This window comes from Myotis lucifugus, unplaced genomic scaffold (genome assembly GCF_000147115.1).
Source record: "Myotis lucifugus unplaced genomic scaffold, Myoluc2.0 scaffold_844, whole genome shotgun sequence".
Taxonomy (NCBI): Eukaryota; Metazoa; Chordata; class Mammalia; order Chiroptera; family Vespertilionidae; genus Myotis; species Myotis lucifugus.
In genome coordinates, this window is record NW_005871892.1 from 148586 (window position 1) to 165080 (window position 16495).

Genomic DNA, 16495 nt, shown 5'->3' on the forward strand with positions numbered 1-16495 from the left:
ATTTTAAAAAGAAGAAAATGGAAGGCCTCCTAACCTGCAATCACCTCCCTCAGCTCCCAGCGCACTCACTCATCCATTTTCAAAACAGCCCTGTTTGCAGTGAGAGAGACCAATGCTCCCCAAAGGCTCCAACTTGTGTGCTCATCACTAACCATCGCAGAGCTGCCTCACAGTAGGGCCCAACACAGTGTTTCTGACACAACCAGACCAAACCTTTAAGCACTAAATCAAAGCAATGCTTTTAATGGAGGAAATTCTAAGTTCCAGAAGAGGAACTTCCTACTGAATCTCTGACCAGCAACTGGTGATGCTATTCATCTGATGCTCATTGGTTCTCAGTACTGAGATGACCCAATCCAGGAACAAAGAAATGAGTTCATCAGTTGGTATTATTTAGGATGTCCATGGAGAAGGGTCACAGCCCTCACTGAGTGAGACCCCCCTGCTCCCTGCCCCTGTCCTCTCTGAGCTCCAGCATGGTGTGTCTGCGGTTCCCCAGAGGCTCCTGGATGGCCGCTCTGATGGTGATGCTGATGGCACTGAGCCCTCCCCTGGCTCAGGCCAGGGACACTCCACGTAAGTGCACCTTGGGGGTGAGCTGTTGTGGGGGGAGGAAGAAAGGGAATTAGCTTTGTCACCGTGTCCAGGCCATGTCCCTTAGAAAATGGTGGCATTTTCTTCAGTGGCCACCTGCCTTTATCATATGGATCCTGATTCTTTCCACCACAAAAGGGGCTGGTGTTCATCACTACAAGATATACAAGGGTCCTTGTGTATCTCAGCTGTTTCTTCTCACCTCACCTCCAGTCAAATCTCCCCAGTCTCCTGTCACCTTTCATCAGAATCTAGAGAGGATTGAGAAATAATGATCTCAGACTAATTCCCACCCAGAGCTCCATTTATTGTATTGAGTTATCCCCAAAGGAAAGTTTCTCTGGCATTTTATGGGGAGTAAAAAGGAATTAGAGGGCCTCTCTTTGAGGATCCTATGTTCTGTCCTCAGCAGAATCTGTGATGTGGGTGCCTCTCCCTACTATGTGAGATGTATCCAGGGGCCTCCCCACCATCTCCTCTCCTTTCTCCCTAAACCCCTTAAGAAAGAAAAAATTCAGAGCAATAATTGCTTTAAAAAAATACCCCAGGGTTATGGGACAGAGAGCATGGATTCACCTGACGTCAGTTCAAGTGCTAAGGAAGTGACATTGAGACCTGGATGATGAGAAACGCCACCGTGAGAAGATCTAGGGGACAAGTGTCCCAGGGAGAGGAAGAGGGAGAGGCCACAGTGTGGGAACGTGTTTGCCGTGTTGAAGGGGCAGGAAGAAGGCTAGTGAGGCTGCAGCAGGCGAGCCAGTTGGGGAGTGACATTGACATAGGAAGAGGCTGGGAAAGACAGGAAACAAACCATATTGGGCCCTGAAGGGAGGGTAAGAAGTTTGAATTTTATCTGAAGAGACATGTGAACTGCTGAGGGTTACAGGAGAGTCCACGTATGTTTATTAAAAACAATAATCCCAGCTACCAGGGGAGATTGGATTTCGGGGTTCACAAGAGGAGTCGGGGGGCCCTTGAGGAGCATGGAAGAGCTCCCGGGTGACATGCTTGGGCTTCAGTTAGTGTGTGCGGCAAAGGCAGCGGGAAAGGGGAAGTGAGCAGATCTGGGGGAGATATTCCCACGACTTGTTCTGGATGAAATGGGGGAGGAGTCACAATCCCTAAGGATTTTATCTTCAATAATTTGAATAAACTTGGTGGAGCTGTGTATTGAGATGGGAAAGACTGTGTAAGAAGTAATTTGAAGGGGGTGGTTAGGAATGAAGGTTTTGTGTAAGTTTCAAATGATTTTAACATTTATGTGGAGCTGTCAAGAGGTCAGTTGAACACAGGAGCCTGGAGTTCATGGCCTGCGAGGGCAGGAGTGTTTGTGTTGGTGTCATTGACACCTGTGCTGTGTTAAACTCCAGGGAAGTGAAGGGGAGAGAGAGAGAAACAGAGGGAGAGAGAGAGAGAGAACAAGAAGATGTTAAGGGCTGAGCCTAGAGGACCAAGGGCCAATGAGAGCAGAGGAGACTGAGAAGGGGTGCAGTGTGTTGAGGAACACCAAGAGAAGGTGATGCAGGGCAGTGAGGGGAAGTAGATTTTTCCTAAAGGGAGTGGCCAGGTGTGATGAGAACCACTAGGAGGCAGGGAAGTGAGAACATGCAGAGCAGTGAGCACTGGGTTTGGTGGACGTGAAGTTCCCAGTCAGTGAATGTATGAGACGGAACCTGATTGGACAGTTTGAAGGGAGGACAGGAACTGAAGACGTGAGGGATGATTACGGGTGACTATGAGCAGCGACCTCAGGGAGACTGTGCGCTGGGCTCAGGGAGTCAGCTGGACCTAAAGCATAAGAACAAAGGAGCCTGAAGAGAAGCTGGGGGACAAGAGAACCAGAGATGCTCACTGATCAGCAAGGAGCCACTGGAGTGACCTTGAAGGCAGAGGTGACTGGTTATGAAAGCCACCAATTCCACAGCACCGTTTATTAGTGACCAGAGCAGACAGTCACCACCTGGGGATGAGGGTGGAGTCATGGACAAGACAAATCTGGTCCCTGCGGCATGGAGCAGTGTCACATGGGCAGGTACTGTGCACCAGGCCTGCATTTGAGAGTGTGACTCTCATAACCATCCTGTCTCACCTGCAGCAATTACAACTGTAATCACCCATGGAATCTGATTCAGAGAGTTTAAGCAACTTACCCAGACTCACATGGTTAATTGTAGAACCAGGTGACATAGTCTAGGTCTCAGTATCTAGAATGTCCTCTCTTCTACCTCAACATAGTCCTTTCATATTAGGTGCATATATATCGCGTTATTATACAGAGACCAATGTTTCTGTCCTTGTGTTCCAAATGACATTTAGTGATAAAATTGATCAAAGACAGTTGCCAAATGTTGATAAAGACATTATTTTCTCTAGAAAGTTAAGGAATAGAAAGATCTCATGACCCTGCATTTTTAGGGATTATAAGAATTAAAATAGCAAGTTATTTTTTGATTGCTTGTATGATCAGCAATAGGAATAATCACTATTTAATTCGAGACTTAACAATATCCTGTGAGGAATACAGTATCACTAAATCTATTTTAGAGATAAAGAACAAGGCCCTTGGGTATTACAATCTGACCCAGTGGGACAGCTCATGTTCTAATTTAGGTTCCTCATTCTAGAGCCTGGGCTTCCACCCCCACTGTGAACAGGGGCTTGGCTGGGTCTGACTTGCTGCTGAGATTTCTGATGTTCCCATGTGCCAGCGTGTGTCTCAGGGTTGGGGGCAGCAGGTGCAAGGGCTGCTAGTTCCAATATTAGGAGGAATTTACATCCATTTCGCATTTTCACCTTGAAAAGTTCCATATGGGCTCACACTATGTGCAGACTGTCGTGGGCATGTGAGGAACACAAGGAAGTTTAAGTGCCCTCCTCCCCCTCAGATTTGATCAGCAGGTGGGCTTGTGTTGCCAAAGGAAATACAGGATGCCCGATTTAAGCTGAATTTCAGAGAAACAACAATTATTTATCTGAAATTCCAATGTAACTGGGAATCGTATATATTTATTTGCTTTATCTTTAAGTTGGGCCCATGAGCATGGCCTGATAATGCTCACCACACAGGCTACAGTGAACAGCAACTCACACATGTTTATTTTCAGCTTCTCAGGTGTCAGGAAGGTGCTAAAGAATTTGTGAAATGTTGATAGACTGAGCCTGACCAGAGTGCCCTCGCCTCTGCCATCACTTCTCCGTGAAGGTCTCCATCTAAAGCTGGGACCTGCTCCTGTTTGTAATTGTCCATGTGAGGGGGTCATCTCAGCTGCTCCCCTTCTGAGGGACCTGCCTGTAGAAATGAGAGTCCACATCTGGCCAAGGCTGGTAACCTGATGCCTCCTGGTATTACTGGGAGCAGGAGGCAGTTAGAAAGTGAATTAGTTGGGACTTTTAACAGGAATCAAATGGCCGAGGCTGTAGCTGCTCCTGTGGACAAGCAGTGGGCCAGTGGCCAGGAGATTATGAAAGAAGACGATGTGGAGGATAAATGATGACTCGGTGATTGCGTGGCAAGGCAAAGAAACAGGTAGATCTTAGTCCTGAACAAGTTTATTTTCCTGGAAAAATAGTCTGCATTGGAACCAGATTCCTAAAGAACATACATGTCATATAGACCAAGCTTTTCCACAGACACAATATTGGCTAAATTTTTATTGTCATTCCCAGCTGCTGCATAATCAACAGTGGCTTTTTCACACCAGACTTTTCAGATGGTTCTCCACCCCTTTCCCTCCTTCCCACCCCTGGGACGTCTGCAATATGTAAAGCCATGTCTGCTGTCACACGGGGGTTTCTCTGACAACTGGCGGGGATGCCGTGTGCAGCCCACTGTGTACAGAACACCCACCCCCACCTCACAGAATCATCTGGTCCAAACGTCAATAGTGCTGAGGGTGAGAACACTGCTGGACACCGGCTGTTTCTGAAAATTCTAGACTCACACTTTATACACACGCACCTTCCAATGCAGCTCTTCACGGTTTATTAAGAAAAAAAATTAGACAGTTACATAAATTCACCACTTTCTCATTGAACCCATTCAATCACTTGAAGTTTAAAACCTTCCTTTTTACTTTGCCTTCTGCGATGTTTGTCAAAACGTCATGAGTTGTGGTCACTCATCCCTGCTGACCTTCCATGTCTCTCCTCCATGAGTCGTGCATCGTGGGGAGCCCCCTGTCCTCAGTCAGGGCCTCCCATTTCTGCAGGGACTCTCTCCACACCAGCGATGGTGTCAGAGCTTCCATCCACCACCTGCTTTAACCACAGGTGTGCTCTGTTCTCTGCGCTTCCTGGGTTGGACATGCAGGAAAGAGAGGGCGCCCTATTGGGATTAGGGTGTAACCCCTGAACCTCCTCAGTGCTCTCCCTTACATGCAGCAGAAGCCCCCCTAACTCACCCCCAGGCTCTCAGCACCCGCCTCCTCCAGGCTCCTGTCCCCTCCCCCCCACTGTCTGGGCTGAGAGCCTGTTCCCTGGTTTCCCAGGAGGCACATGGGTTCTCTCAGGCTTTGCAGGTGGCATTGCCTTCACCTGAGATGTGCCCCCTCCCCCACATACAGCGACCTTCCCCCACATCCTGTCACTCAGAGGCCCTGGCCCCGCCCCTGATGGGACTTGGACCCTGTGGTCCCTGCTCCAGGCCCCTTTCCTGCCATCTCCCTCCTGTGTGGATGCCCCTGTGGTTGGGTGTGATGGGCACTTTGGTGAATTCTAAGCTGCAGAGCAGAGGGCGATGCCCGGTTTCCTGCCTGGGTCCCGAGCAGCTGGGGCCTGGCACGAGGTCCCCTCCCAGGGGGTGACAGGAGGAGGCCGGTGTGGGGAAGGGAGAGGCTGGGGGTGAGGGGGGAGGCGTCTAGGAGGAGGCGGTGATGGCACAAGTCCTGGCCCAGCCTGGAGCCCGGAGCCCGCGGGGCAGCCCAGTGGGTGCCCAGTGGCTGAGGGTCCCAGGGGTCTCCCTGCCCTGCGGCCTCCCAGCCCCAGAGGAGGGGCCCGGGCGCTGGCAGTGGGGGTGCCGGGTCCTGTGTCCCCACCGCCTGGCGCCCCGCACTGGGCGGTGTCGCCATCTTCTCTCACCAGCATGATGGGTCCTTCCTGTCCCCGCAGCGCATTTCCTGTTTCTGGGTAAGGCTGAGTGTCAGTTCTCCAACGGGACGGAGCGGGTTCGGTTCATGGACAGATACTTCTACAACGGGCAGGAGTACGTGCGCTTCGACAGCGACGTGGGGCAGTTCCGCGCGGTGACCGAGCTGGGGCGGCCCACAGCCAAGTACTGGAACAGCCTGGAGGACTTCATGGAGCAGAAGCGGGCCGAGGTGGACACGTACTGCAGACACAACTATGGGGTGTTTGAGGGATTCTCGGTGCAGCGGAAAAGTGAGCGCGGGGGCGGGGAGGGGGCTGGGGTGGCATGGGGGGTGGGGGGGTGCGCACACAGGGCTGTGAGGAGCACCCCTGAGGGGCCTGAGAGCGGCTGTGGGACTCTGAGGTCCTGTCCTGTGTAGGGCGTTTCCAGGGTGCCCAGTCCTGTCCAGTGGGGGGAGGGTTTGGAGAGCAGCGAAGAGGGGGGGAGGGGGAGGGGGGAGAAGGGAGTGGTCTGTCTTGGCCAAAGCCCCCCTGACCCTGAGCCCTGGAATAGGGGTGCTGGGTGCACAAGCCTTTCCCTGGGAGGAGGGTCAGGCTGGGAGTGAGGGGCGGGGCCTCCGAGGCCCCTCTGGCCTCTCTGAGCTCCTTTCAGGTCTCAGTGTCTTGTTCCCCCCTCAGTGCCCCTGTGTTTACAGAGGAGGTGATGGTGAGCCAGGGTCTAATTGTAATTGTGTTACTTAACACACTGATGTCACATCTACACAGGCTGACAGCATTTAAGTAATTATGTTAACTGTTTAGAGTTCTGACAATTTACTTTGCATTCTGTTTTAATCTTATTCAATATTGCCGAATACTCAGGTGAAAAATTGTTTTTTACTTTAAATTTATCCTTCTTTGATTTCTCAGGTTCTTGAACATTCTCCATGTACGTGTTGACTAATGGCTGTTCCTGCTCTAGGAATGGCCTATTGTCCATCATCCCTGGGGTCCGGGCCTTTTTCTCAGTGATTTCCCAGGTTCTCTAGCAGCAGGACAGACACTTTGCTAACATGGATGCAGCATTTTCTCCTGCTTCTGGCTTGTGTTTTGATTCCATTTTAGTATATTCTATGTTAAGAATTTAAACATCTTTAAAGTAATGAAATGCACTCAGAAGTCACTAGCAATAATTTTTTAAAATATATATATATATATTATTGATTTCAGAGAGGAAGAAAGAGGGAGAGATGGAAACATCAATGATGAGAGAGAACCACTGATCAACTGTCTCCTGCACACCCCACACTGGGGATCAAGCTGCAACCTGGGCATGTGCCCTGACTGGAATTCGAATCATGACCTCCTGGTTCATAGGGTGACACTCAACCATTGAGCCACACAGGCTAGGCTGTTAGCAATGATTTACCATCAATCTTAAATCTACTTTTTTAGGGTAAAATAAAAATGTTTTCCCAGGTTCTTCCTCCCTTTCCTGCAACTCCTTCAACTCCTCCAACTCCTTCCCTCCTCCTCCTCCTTCTCTCCTCCCATTGGATTTATTGAGCCTGGCCTCAGGCAGGAAGCACACATGTTAATGAGTCCCAGACTCTGCCCTGAGCTCAAATGTCAGCTTGAAAAGAGAGAAAATTATAAAATGTTAACAATCCCAATAACAGGTTGGCTTCTTTAGAGAAGGAGCGGGTTGCTCAGTGAGTGTCACTGTCAGTGTTATAATGAGAGCTTCCCTGCTCCTCCCTCTCCCTCAGGACTCAGCCCCAGAGCTAGGGAATCCCCCGTCTTTCCTGCTTCCAGGGGAACCATCTCTGTGTTCTCAGGTGTGATCACATTCCCAGGACTTCACACCCTGAGTCCCCATCTTCCCAAGCTGTTCCCCAGCTTCGCCCTCTGCTTTCCTTATGTTCTCTCTCCATATGTGATAAACAGCTGACATATAGTGATGGCTGTGTTCCAGCCGCTGTTGTACATATTTCAGGCCCATTTGTCCTCATATGTCCTTAAGCGGTGAGTTAGTATTCTCACCCCCTTTGCAGGTGAGGAGCTGAGCAGAGAGGAACCCCCAGGATCACCCAGTAAGAGGCACAGCCTGGATGTGACCCAGGCAGCCCTGCTCCAGAAATCACACTGGAACTCACACACTCTGTGCCTTGCAAAGATTTGTAAACACTTCATTCAACAATGAGGAACTGTTTCCAGACATGAAAAATCCCCCAAATTTCCTCAACGTCTCTCTAATCCAGTGGCCCAGGCTGTAGGCTGAGATTCCAGGCCCATGGCACTACCTCCTGCGGAGCCACAGGGTGGTTTGAGGGGGGCCTGCCTGGGCCTGGAGCCTGGGACTGGAGATGAAGCCGAAAGGGAGCCACCAAGGGCCTGCCTGTCTCGCTCACATCTCCCTCCGCCTTCTCTGTCCCAGCTGAGCCCACAGTGACCGTGTATCCTGCAAAGACCCAGCGCCTGCAGCACCACAACCTCCTGGTCTGCTCCGTGAACGGCTTCTATCCAGGCCACATTGAGGTCCGCTGGCTGCGCAACGGCCAGGAAGAGGAGGCCGGGGTGGTGTCCACGGGCCTGATCCGGAACGGGGACTGGACCTTCCAGACCATGGTGATGCTGGAGACGGTTCCCCGGAGCGGGGAAGTCTACACCTGCCAAGTGCAGCACCCCAGCAGCACCAGCCCTGTCACCGTGGAATGGAGTGAGACGCCCTCTGACCTCACATACCCCCCCATCACGGGGGCCTTTGCTTGTCCCTGAGGGTCAGGGTCCCCTCTCCCCACACCCCGTTTTCCTTTGCTCTGTCTCTCCTTCAGCACAGGCCACAGGGTAGCCCTGTGATTGCTTGTGTGGACACCCATAGCCCTGGGAGGCCGCCATGCCTGCCCTGCTCTGAATTCCCCACACTCTCCCAGTCATGGTGCCCTTGGTCCTGGGCACCATCCCCTGTGGGCTGGGCGGGTGCTTCTGCCTGCGCTGAGCTGCCCACTGTGATCTGGGAAGAGGTGCGTTCTCCACAGCCTGTGGACCTTTCTGCCACGGGAAAGCCCAGGCTGCTCTGCCGTCTGCGGCTCTGTCACCCGGACCCAGTCCTGGAGGTCACGAGCCCCGGGCTCCGCAGCCTCAGAGGCCAAAGCAGTGGCCTTGGGTCGGGAGTGAGGGGACCTGAGGCCAGTGCCTGGGCCTTGTACCTACTCAGTCTGACCTCAGTCTCTTTTGTGGAAATGGCTATTGTTCTGCTTATTCTAGGGCAGCTCCCCCTCATACCCACCCACCCCTATCCCTAAACTCTCAATCCCAGGGTCTCCATTAGAGAAGTTGCTTTGGGCTAAAACCCACTGAAACCAGCTTCTTCTCTCAGGGGCCCAGTCTGGATCCGCACAGAGCAAGGTGCTGAGTGGAGCCGGGGGCTTCGTGCTGGGGCTGCTCTTCCTCGGGGCGGGGCTGCTCATCTACTTCAGGGCTCAGAAAGGTAAGGGGCCTGCTGGCAGCCGAGGTCCTGAGATGGTGGTGAGAACTGGGGCTTTGCTGGGTGAGCTCTGGGTATGGCAACGCCATAGAAGCCTCTTTCCCTGTCGGTCTCACATTCCCTGGAAATGCAGAAATAACCAGCTCCCAGTTACTTAGGGTGGAGACATGAGGAGTCATGGCTGTGGGGTCAGAGAGGGGTTAACACGCACAGGATTTGGGTGCAGATCCTGGGGCACATGGAGGAGCAGGCCCTGTGGTCACTAATGACACTGGATGTGACGGCTTTGGGGCCACTGCTCTCAGCTTCTGCTCTGGTCCCTGCTCTGGTGTCAGCGGGTGGGGGTGCTGCTGGAGAAGCTCAATTGGCCTGGGCGGGGACCCTGTGTTTGGGGACACACTTACCTTCATATCTTTTAAGTGGCATCTTCCTTCTCTTTCCCAGGACACTCTGGACTTCAGCCCACAGGTAACGCTCTCTTAATCCTCTCTTAGGGACGCATTTGGTTTCCCTAAAACAGAAGGTGCAGGGGAGGAGCCAGGGGACAGATAGCGGGGAGCCTGGGTGTGGCTCTGGCGGCCGCTTACACTGCAGGGTCTCCTCCCGCCTGGTGAGAGGCAGCTCTAAAGCAGCTGTGGCTCCTGGGACCTCAAGACTTTCTTCTCACTTGGGAGCCCCAGCAGAAGGCCTGGGAGGGCAGCGCCCCTGCTGGCTGGGCCTGGGAACAGCACTGTCCTCTGTCTGCAGGACTCCTGAGCTGAGGTGATTATGGTGACAAGGGCAAGAAAGAACCTTCTGTCCAGCCCCTTCCGCAGCCTGTTGAGGTTTCCTGCTGGGCTCTTACTCCACAAGGAGAGCCACCTGGGGCTGTTGCTGAGTCCTGGCTCCTGACCCCCAAGCAGCTCCTCCATGCTGGTTCCTGCCCGCCCTGGACCTGGAGGTCCCAGTGTTGACTGCAGAACCTTAGCTCCATCCCTCCCTGTCCCTGTGTTTTCAACCCTTGCTGTCTGCTTTGCACATTAGGTTACCTCTACCCACCTCCTATATAATAAAGAGCTAATACGTAAATGGTCATCACACCCTCATGCCATCATGCCATGATGCCCTCATGCTGTCATAATCCATCACCAGGAGGCTGCGTGCACAGGTTGTGGATATGTATGTGTGCAGAGCCCCTGAGGATTGTCTACCTGCTCCAGCCTACCTCTTTGGGACAATCCATCAAGGAGCTCCTGATGATTGAGAGGGCCCTACCTCTTTGAGGAAAGCTATTGTGGGGCTCCTGCACTATCAGCGAGAACAAGCCAAGCTGGGGAACCCCCTTTCCCTGACTGTACAAATTTCGTGCACCAGGCCTCTAATCCTATCTAATAATAGACAAACAGGGCAATTGACCATACCTTCGCTACGCCTCCCATTGGCTAATCAGCATGATATGCAAATTAACTGCCAACAAAGATGGCAGTTAATTTGCATACATAGGCGCCCAGTGACTATCGGCTATGGGATCCTGCAATCAGAGCTGAGAGGTTCTCTGCCCAGGCCTGATGCCTTGGTCAGAAGCATAAGGCCTGGGCATGGGCGGAGACGGGATGGTGGGGAGCTGGGAGTCCCCTGCCCAGGCCTAATGCCTCGGTCAGAGGCACTAGGCCTGGGGCAGAGGCGGAACCAGCCATTGCGGGGAGCTGGGGGTCCTCTGCCCAGGCATGGAACCAATAATCACAGGGAGCATGGGCTGAGTTGGTGATCGCGGAGAGCTGGGGGTCCCCTGCCCAGGCCTAATGCCTTGGCCAGAGGCATTAGGCCTGTGCAGCGGTGGAGCCAGTGATTGTGGGGAGCAGGGAGGGAGCTGGCGATGGCGGGGAGCAGTGGCAGAGCCAGCGATCATAGGGAGCAGGGGTTGAGCCAATGATTGAAGGAGCTGGAAGTCCCCTGCCCAGAGCTAATGACTCGGCCAGAGGCGTTAGGCCTGGGCAGGGGCCAAGCCGGCAATTGGTGTGAACTACAGAGGAAATACTTTTTCTGACTGCTCATTGGCTTAGCTCCCTGTATGCCACTGGCAATATTCTTAGTAACTTGGGTAATAAGAATCCAAATAGGTGATCTAGGGTTTTTCACCACACTCCTGTAGAAAAAAAGGAAGGTCTGCTGCTGGAGGGTTAAGAAATGTCATATCCTGTCCTAGCTGGTTTTGCTCAGTGGATAATGCCTCGGTCTGCCCACTGCTGGGTCTGGGTTCAATTCTGACTAAGGGCATGTACCTAGGTTGCAGGCTCCTCCTTGGCCTGGGCCCAGGTCAGGGCTCATGCAGGAGGCAACCAATCAAAGCGTTCCTCTCACTTTGATGTTTCTCTCTGTCTTTCACTTTCTCTTCCACATTCTCTAAAAATCAATGGAAACATATCCTCAGTGAGAATAAAAAAAGAAAGATAGAAAGGAAGAAAGAAAGAAAGAAATGTCATATCCTATGAAAGACACATCTTGAAAATGCCTAAAGAAAGTTGTCATTTTTTCATGGTAAAGGGACTGGAGTCCTTGTTGATGAAAACACCTTGGTGGCTGTGGTGACTGGCAGTGGCTGCAGCAGCGGGGTGATGGGGCTGGTGCCTTCCCCTGATCAGCCTGGTCGCCTCCCACAAAGGGAGGCCAGACTGTGGCTTAGGCCCGCTGCCCAAGGGGAGCAGGGAGCAGGGAGTAGGGCATCCCCTGAGGGATCCCAGTATGTGATAGGGGGCAAGCTGGGCTGAGGGACCGCCCCCCCTCCAGTGCACAAATTAACTCAGCACCTGGTGATGGATTGTGACAAATTTTTGTGCACCGGGCCTCTAGTCTATATATATAAAAATCTAAGCGATCGTTACGACCGAAGGACCAGAACGACCGGAGCAATGGGTTGACTGGTCGTTATGACACACACTGAGCACCAAGGGGCAGACACTCCATGCTGGAGCTGCCCCCTGGTGGTCAGTGCGCTCCCACAGCGGGAGCACAGCTCAGCTGACAGATCAGTCCCTGTGGCCCACCAGCCTGGCAACAGCCACTTACTCCCTCAGTTGTCCTGTAGCTCCAATCTTCAGGAATGGACCAGGGACCAACAAACCAGTGCCACCAGCATGATCCCTACAGCACCACTGGCCTCCTGGAAGTTGGCTTCGGGCACAGCGGCTGCTTCCCTGCCCTAGACGCTCCACAAGGAAGAAAGGATATAAAAGTGGCCACAAGTTGGCTTCTGACAAACGGTGCAAACGTCATTGGGACTGATCTGAATCCTGGGCCAGCAAGGGCATCCCACCACCCACTAGAAGGGCCAATCACGTCCCGCCCCCCCCCCACCCCCCAGCCTCCCTAGGGACCCCACCCATGCTCCAATTCATGAACCGAGCTTCTAGTTTCTTTGTAAAGTTTTCCTCAATTAAATATGGAGTGAAATCCTCTGCCTCACACAGCTTCAAGGGTAGGAAGTAGGAAGAAAAGGTTTCCTTGTTCCCTTCCTGCTTTTTCATGAGTTTTCCATCCTGTAATTCGGCCTGGTTCCTGAGCCAGAAAAGAGCCTTCAATGAACCTGGACAAGGTGGTCTCCTACATTGGTGTTTCTCAAAGACAAGTACACAGGATCCCTTGCTCCTGGGATATGGAAAGGAGACAACAAGTATAAGAAAAGCAGGCTGGCCCAGTTGGTGGGCTCAGTGGTTGTGTGTCAACCTATGAACCAGGAGGTCACCATTCAATTCCGGATCAGGGTGCATACCTGGGTTTTGGGTTTGATCCCCAGTAGGGGACATGGAGAAGGCAACCAATCAATGATTCTCTCTCATCATTAATGTTTCTATCTCTCCCTCTTTTTTCCTCTCTGAAATCAATAAAAAATATTTCTTTTTAAAAGAGAAAAGAAAAGCAGGCAACTTGTAATGATCTGATGTCTTCATAATCATGTTCTTTTTGCTCTTTTTCTCTGATTTTTTAAAAGAAGGTACCTAAACCCGGTGCCTCTCAAAGTCCCCTTTATGAGACTAATGGTGGCTTCCACACTGCAGGTTTTTGGCAACTCAGATAAAATGCCTGCTATGCTGACTCTGCCTTGAGATGCACCTTCCCCATGAGCAGGTCCCGGAAGCCATCAGGACAGAGCTGCAACTCTAGTGGTAAAGGTGCGCTCCTGAGGCCTCCAGCTTGTGTGGGAAACTCACTGTCTGTCACAGGATTTATGCAGCATTTTATTTAATAAGACAGAGGAGGAGAAAGGACATATAGATAAACCTGCTCATTTCATCTGCTATTTATTTTCTACCTATCAGTCATCTAGCTATAGAAACAGGGGATGGATTTTAAAATAGTTGTCTACAGGGCAAAATTAGGGAATAGGTTGAAGAAATCTGTACTGTTCTGAATATATATCTTATTTAATAGCTTTAACTTGAGGAATATTCAAATATGTTTTGTAATAATTTAAATCAAAGGTTTTAGACGGCATTACATAAAAATAATCAACAAACTATAGCAATAGAAACAAACTGACAAGAAGTAGATGATGGGAAACAACTAAAACAGCAAATCAATCAAGGGTTCCCAGTCCAAGACGACAGTGAAAGAAAGCCCTGAGTTCACCTCCCCCATTTCACATTAAATTCACACCTGCAGAGGAAATGAGGGCTGACTGAACAATTTCTGCTCAGCCAGCAAGAGGGAAATCCCATAGACACAGGTGGGAGAGACAGAGACATGGCACCATGGCAACCCCACCCCAACACTGACCTGCAGTGGGCAGTGGTCCCTGAGGGCGTATGTGCAGACTTGCCCACTCTGGGTAAAGTGAAAAAACAGTGGCTGAAAGGGCACCTAGACTATAAGGAGGAAAATCCATTTACTAACCGAGAACCTCTGCAAGTGGGAGGGGAACTGCAGGAACCCTTTCTGGTGTCAGGGGCACCTGAAAGAGCCAGTCATTCATTGACACTCTCCCTCCCCCTTGGTCATAGGCAGGACATAAGTCATGTGCTTCAGCTAGCCAGCCGTGGTGGTCAGGGTGTACACCAGGCTCTGACCCCAGGCCCCAGGCCCACACCAGCTCTGTGGCTTGTCCCCAGGACTTCCACTCTCACTCCAGCTCCAGCTTAGGGCCCCTTACCCGTGGCCCACTCCCACTATAGCTCCGGCTTGCCTGCTAAAGACACCTGGCTCACACAGTCTACAGAGGAGAGGCTCCTAAACAAGTCTCTCCTTCAAGCCTGGGATAGGTCGCTGTTTCTCCTAATTCATAGATACAAACACAGAGAGACAGCCACAACAAGGAGACAGAGAAGTATATTCCAATAAGGGATAAGGAAACATAAATAAATAAATAAGAACTACTAGTAAATGAATCAGAGATAAGCAATTTACCTGATAAAGAGTTTAAAGTAAACACTGGTTATAAGTATGTGTAATGAACTCGGGAGAAGTATAGATGAACTCAGTGAGAACATCAAAAAAGACATAGAAAAGTATTTAAAACAACCAATCATAACTGAGGAATATGATCATTGAAATGAAAACAAAAATAATCTGGAGGGAATCAACAGCAGATTAGTTGAGGCAGGAGAATGAGTCAGCAAGCTGAAAGACAAGGTAGTGAAAGTCAACCAGAACCGCAAAAAGAAAATAATATTTTCAAAAGTGAGGATAGTTTAAGGGACCTGTGGGGAAACATCAAGTGTGCCAACATTTGAATCATTGGGGTCCCAAAAGGAGAAGAGAGAGAAAGGGATGTAAAATCTACTTAAAGGGATAATGACTGAAAACTTCCCCAACCTGGTGAGGAAAACAAACATCCAATTCCAGAAAGCACAGAGACTTCCGAACAAAATGAACCCAAAGAGCCCCATATCAAGACACATCATATTTAAAATGCCAAAAGTTAAAGAATCTTAATGGCAGCAAGAGAAAAAGCAGCTCGTTATGTACACGGGAATCTTCATATGACCAACATCTGATTTTTCAGCAGATACGGTAATGGCACAAAATATTCAAAGTGATGAAAGGTGGAAACCTACAACCAAGTATACTCTATCCAGAGAAGTTAGCATTCAGAATTAAAGTAGTGATAAGAGTTTCCTAGATAATCAAAGGAAAAGAGTTCTCACCACTAAAGAAGCATTAAAAGAAAAGTTTAGGAACCTTCTTTAACTGGAAAATACCAAAACTAAAAATAAAAATATATTGGAAAGAAAAATTTGCACTGATATAGGCAAACAGTTGTAAGTGTAGCAGATCAACCAATTATAGAGCTAGAAGGAAGATTAATATACAAAAGTGGTAAAAGCATGTGTATCACAGTAATACATTCAGAGATACACACATAAGAGAAGATGTAAAATATGATGTCAAATACATAAACATGGCAGTGAGTAAACAATGTAGTTTTAGAAAGCATTTGAGCTTCAGCAACATTTGAGCTACAGTTAAAAAACATTGCTATAAACATAGCTTGTGATATATGAATCTTATGGCAAGCTAAAACCAAAATTCTATAATACATACAGTTAAAAATGAAGAAAAAGAACCCAAACAATACACTAGGAAGTCATTAATGTACCAGAAAGACAGCAAGAGCCATAGCCGGTTTGGCTCAGTGGATAGAATGTCAGCCTGTGGAATGAAGGGTCCCAGGTTCAATTGCAGTTGCAGGCTCCTCCATGGACCAGGATCTTGTCAAGCTCAGGCAGGAGGCAACCAATCAATATGTTTCTCTCACATCAATTTTTTTCTCTGTCTTTCCCTCTCTCTGAAAATCAATGGAAAAATATCCTTGAGTGAGGATTTTAAAAAAAGAAAAGAGAAGAAGAAAAGAGCTACAAAAACAACCAGAAAACAATTAATAAAATGGCAATAAGTATACACCTATCAAAATTACTTTAAGTGTGAATGGACTAAATATTACAATCGAAAGACAGTGTGACTGGATGGATTCAAATACAAGACCTGTGCATATGCTACCTATAAGAGTCTCATTCAGTTCAAAACACACTAAGAGACAAAAAGTGAAGAGATAGAAAAAGGTATTTCATGCAAATTAAAATGAAAACTGCAGTAGCAATAGTTATGTCAAACAAAATAGACTTTAAAACAAAGACTATAATAAGAGACAATAAAGGGCATTACATAATGATAAATGGATCAATCTAACAAAAAATATAACATTTGTAAACATCTATGCATTAAACATTAAAAGCACCTAAATATTTAAAGCAAATATTAATAACATAAAGGTAGAGTTGACTGTAACACAATAACATCAGGGAACTTTAACACCCCACTTACATTAATGGATAAATTTATTCAGACAGAAAATCAATATAGAAACAATGGTCTTAA

At 49.4% G+C, this 16495-nt stretch overlaps 1 protein-coding gene across 1 annotated transcript; it reads left to right on the plus strand.

The window, feature by feature from the left end:
* Nucleotides 1-414: 414 nt before the first annotated feature.
* Nucleotides 415-10213, plus strand: LOC102433751 (DLA class II histocompatibility antigen, DR-1 beta chain-like). The gene is made up of 6 exons (XM_014448503.2): nucleotides 415-576; nucleotides 5701-5970; nucleotides 8096-8377; nucleotides 9038-9148; nucleotides 9590-9613; nucleotides 9893-10213. Exons 1-6 carry the CDS (start codon nucleotides 477-479, stop codon nucleotides 9904-9906), a joined length of 801 nt encoding a protein of 266 aa, XP_014303989.1. The 5' UTR covers nucleotides 415-476; the 3' UTR covers nucleotides 9907-10213.
* Nucleotides 10214-16495: the final 6282 nt, after the last annotated feature.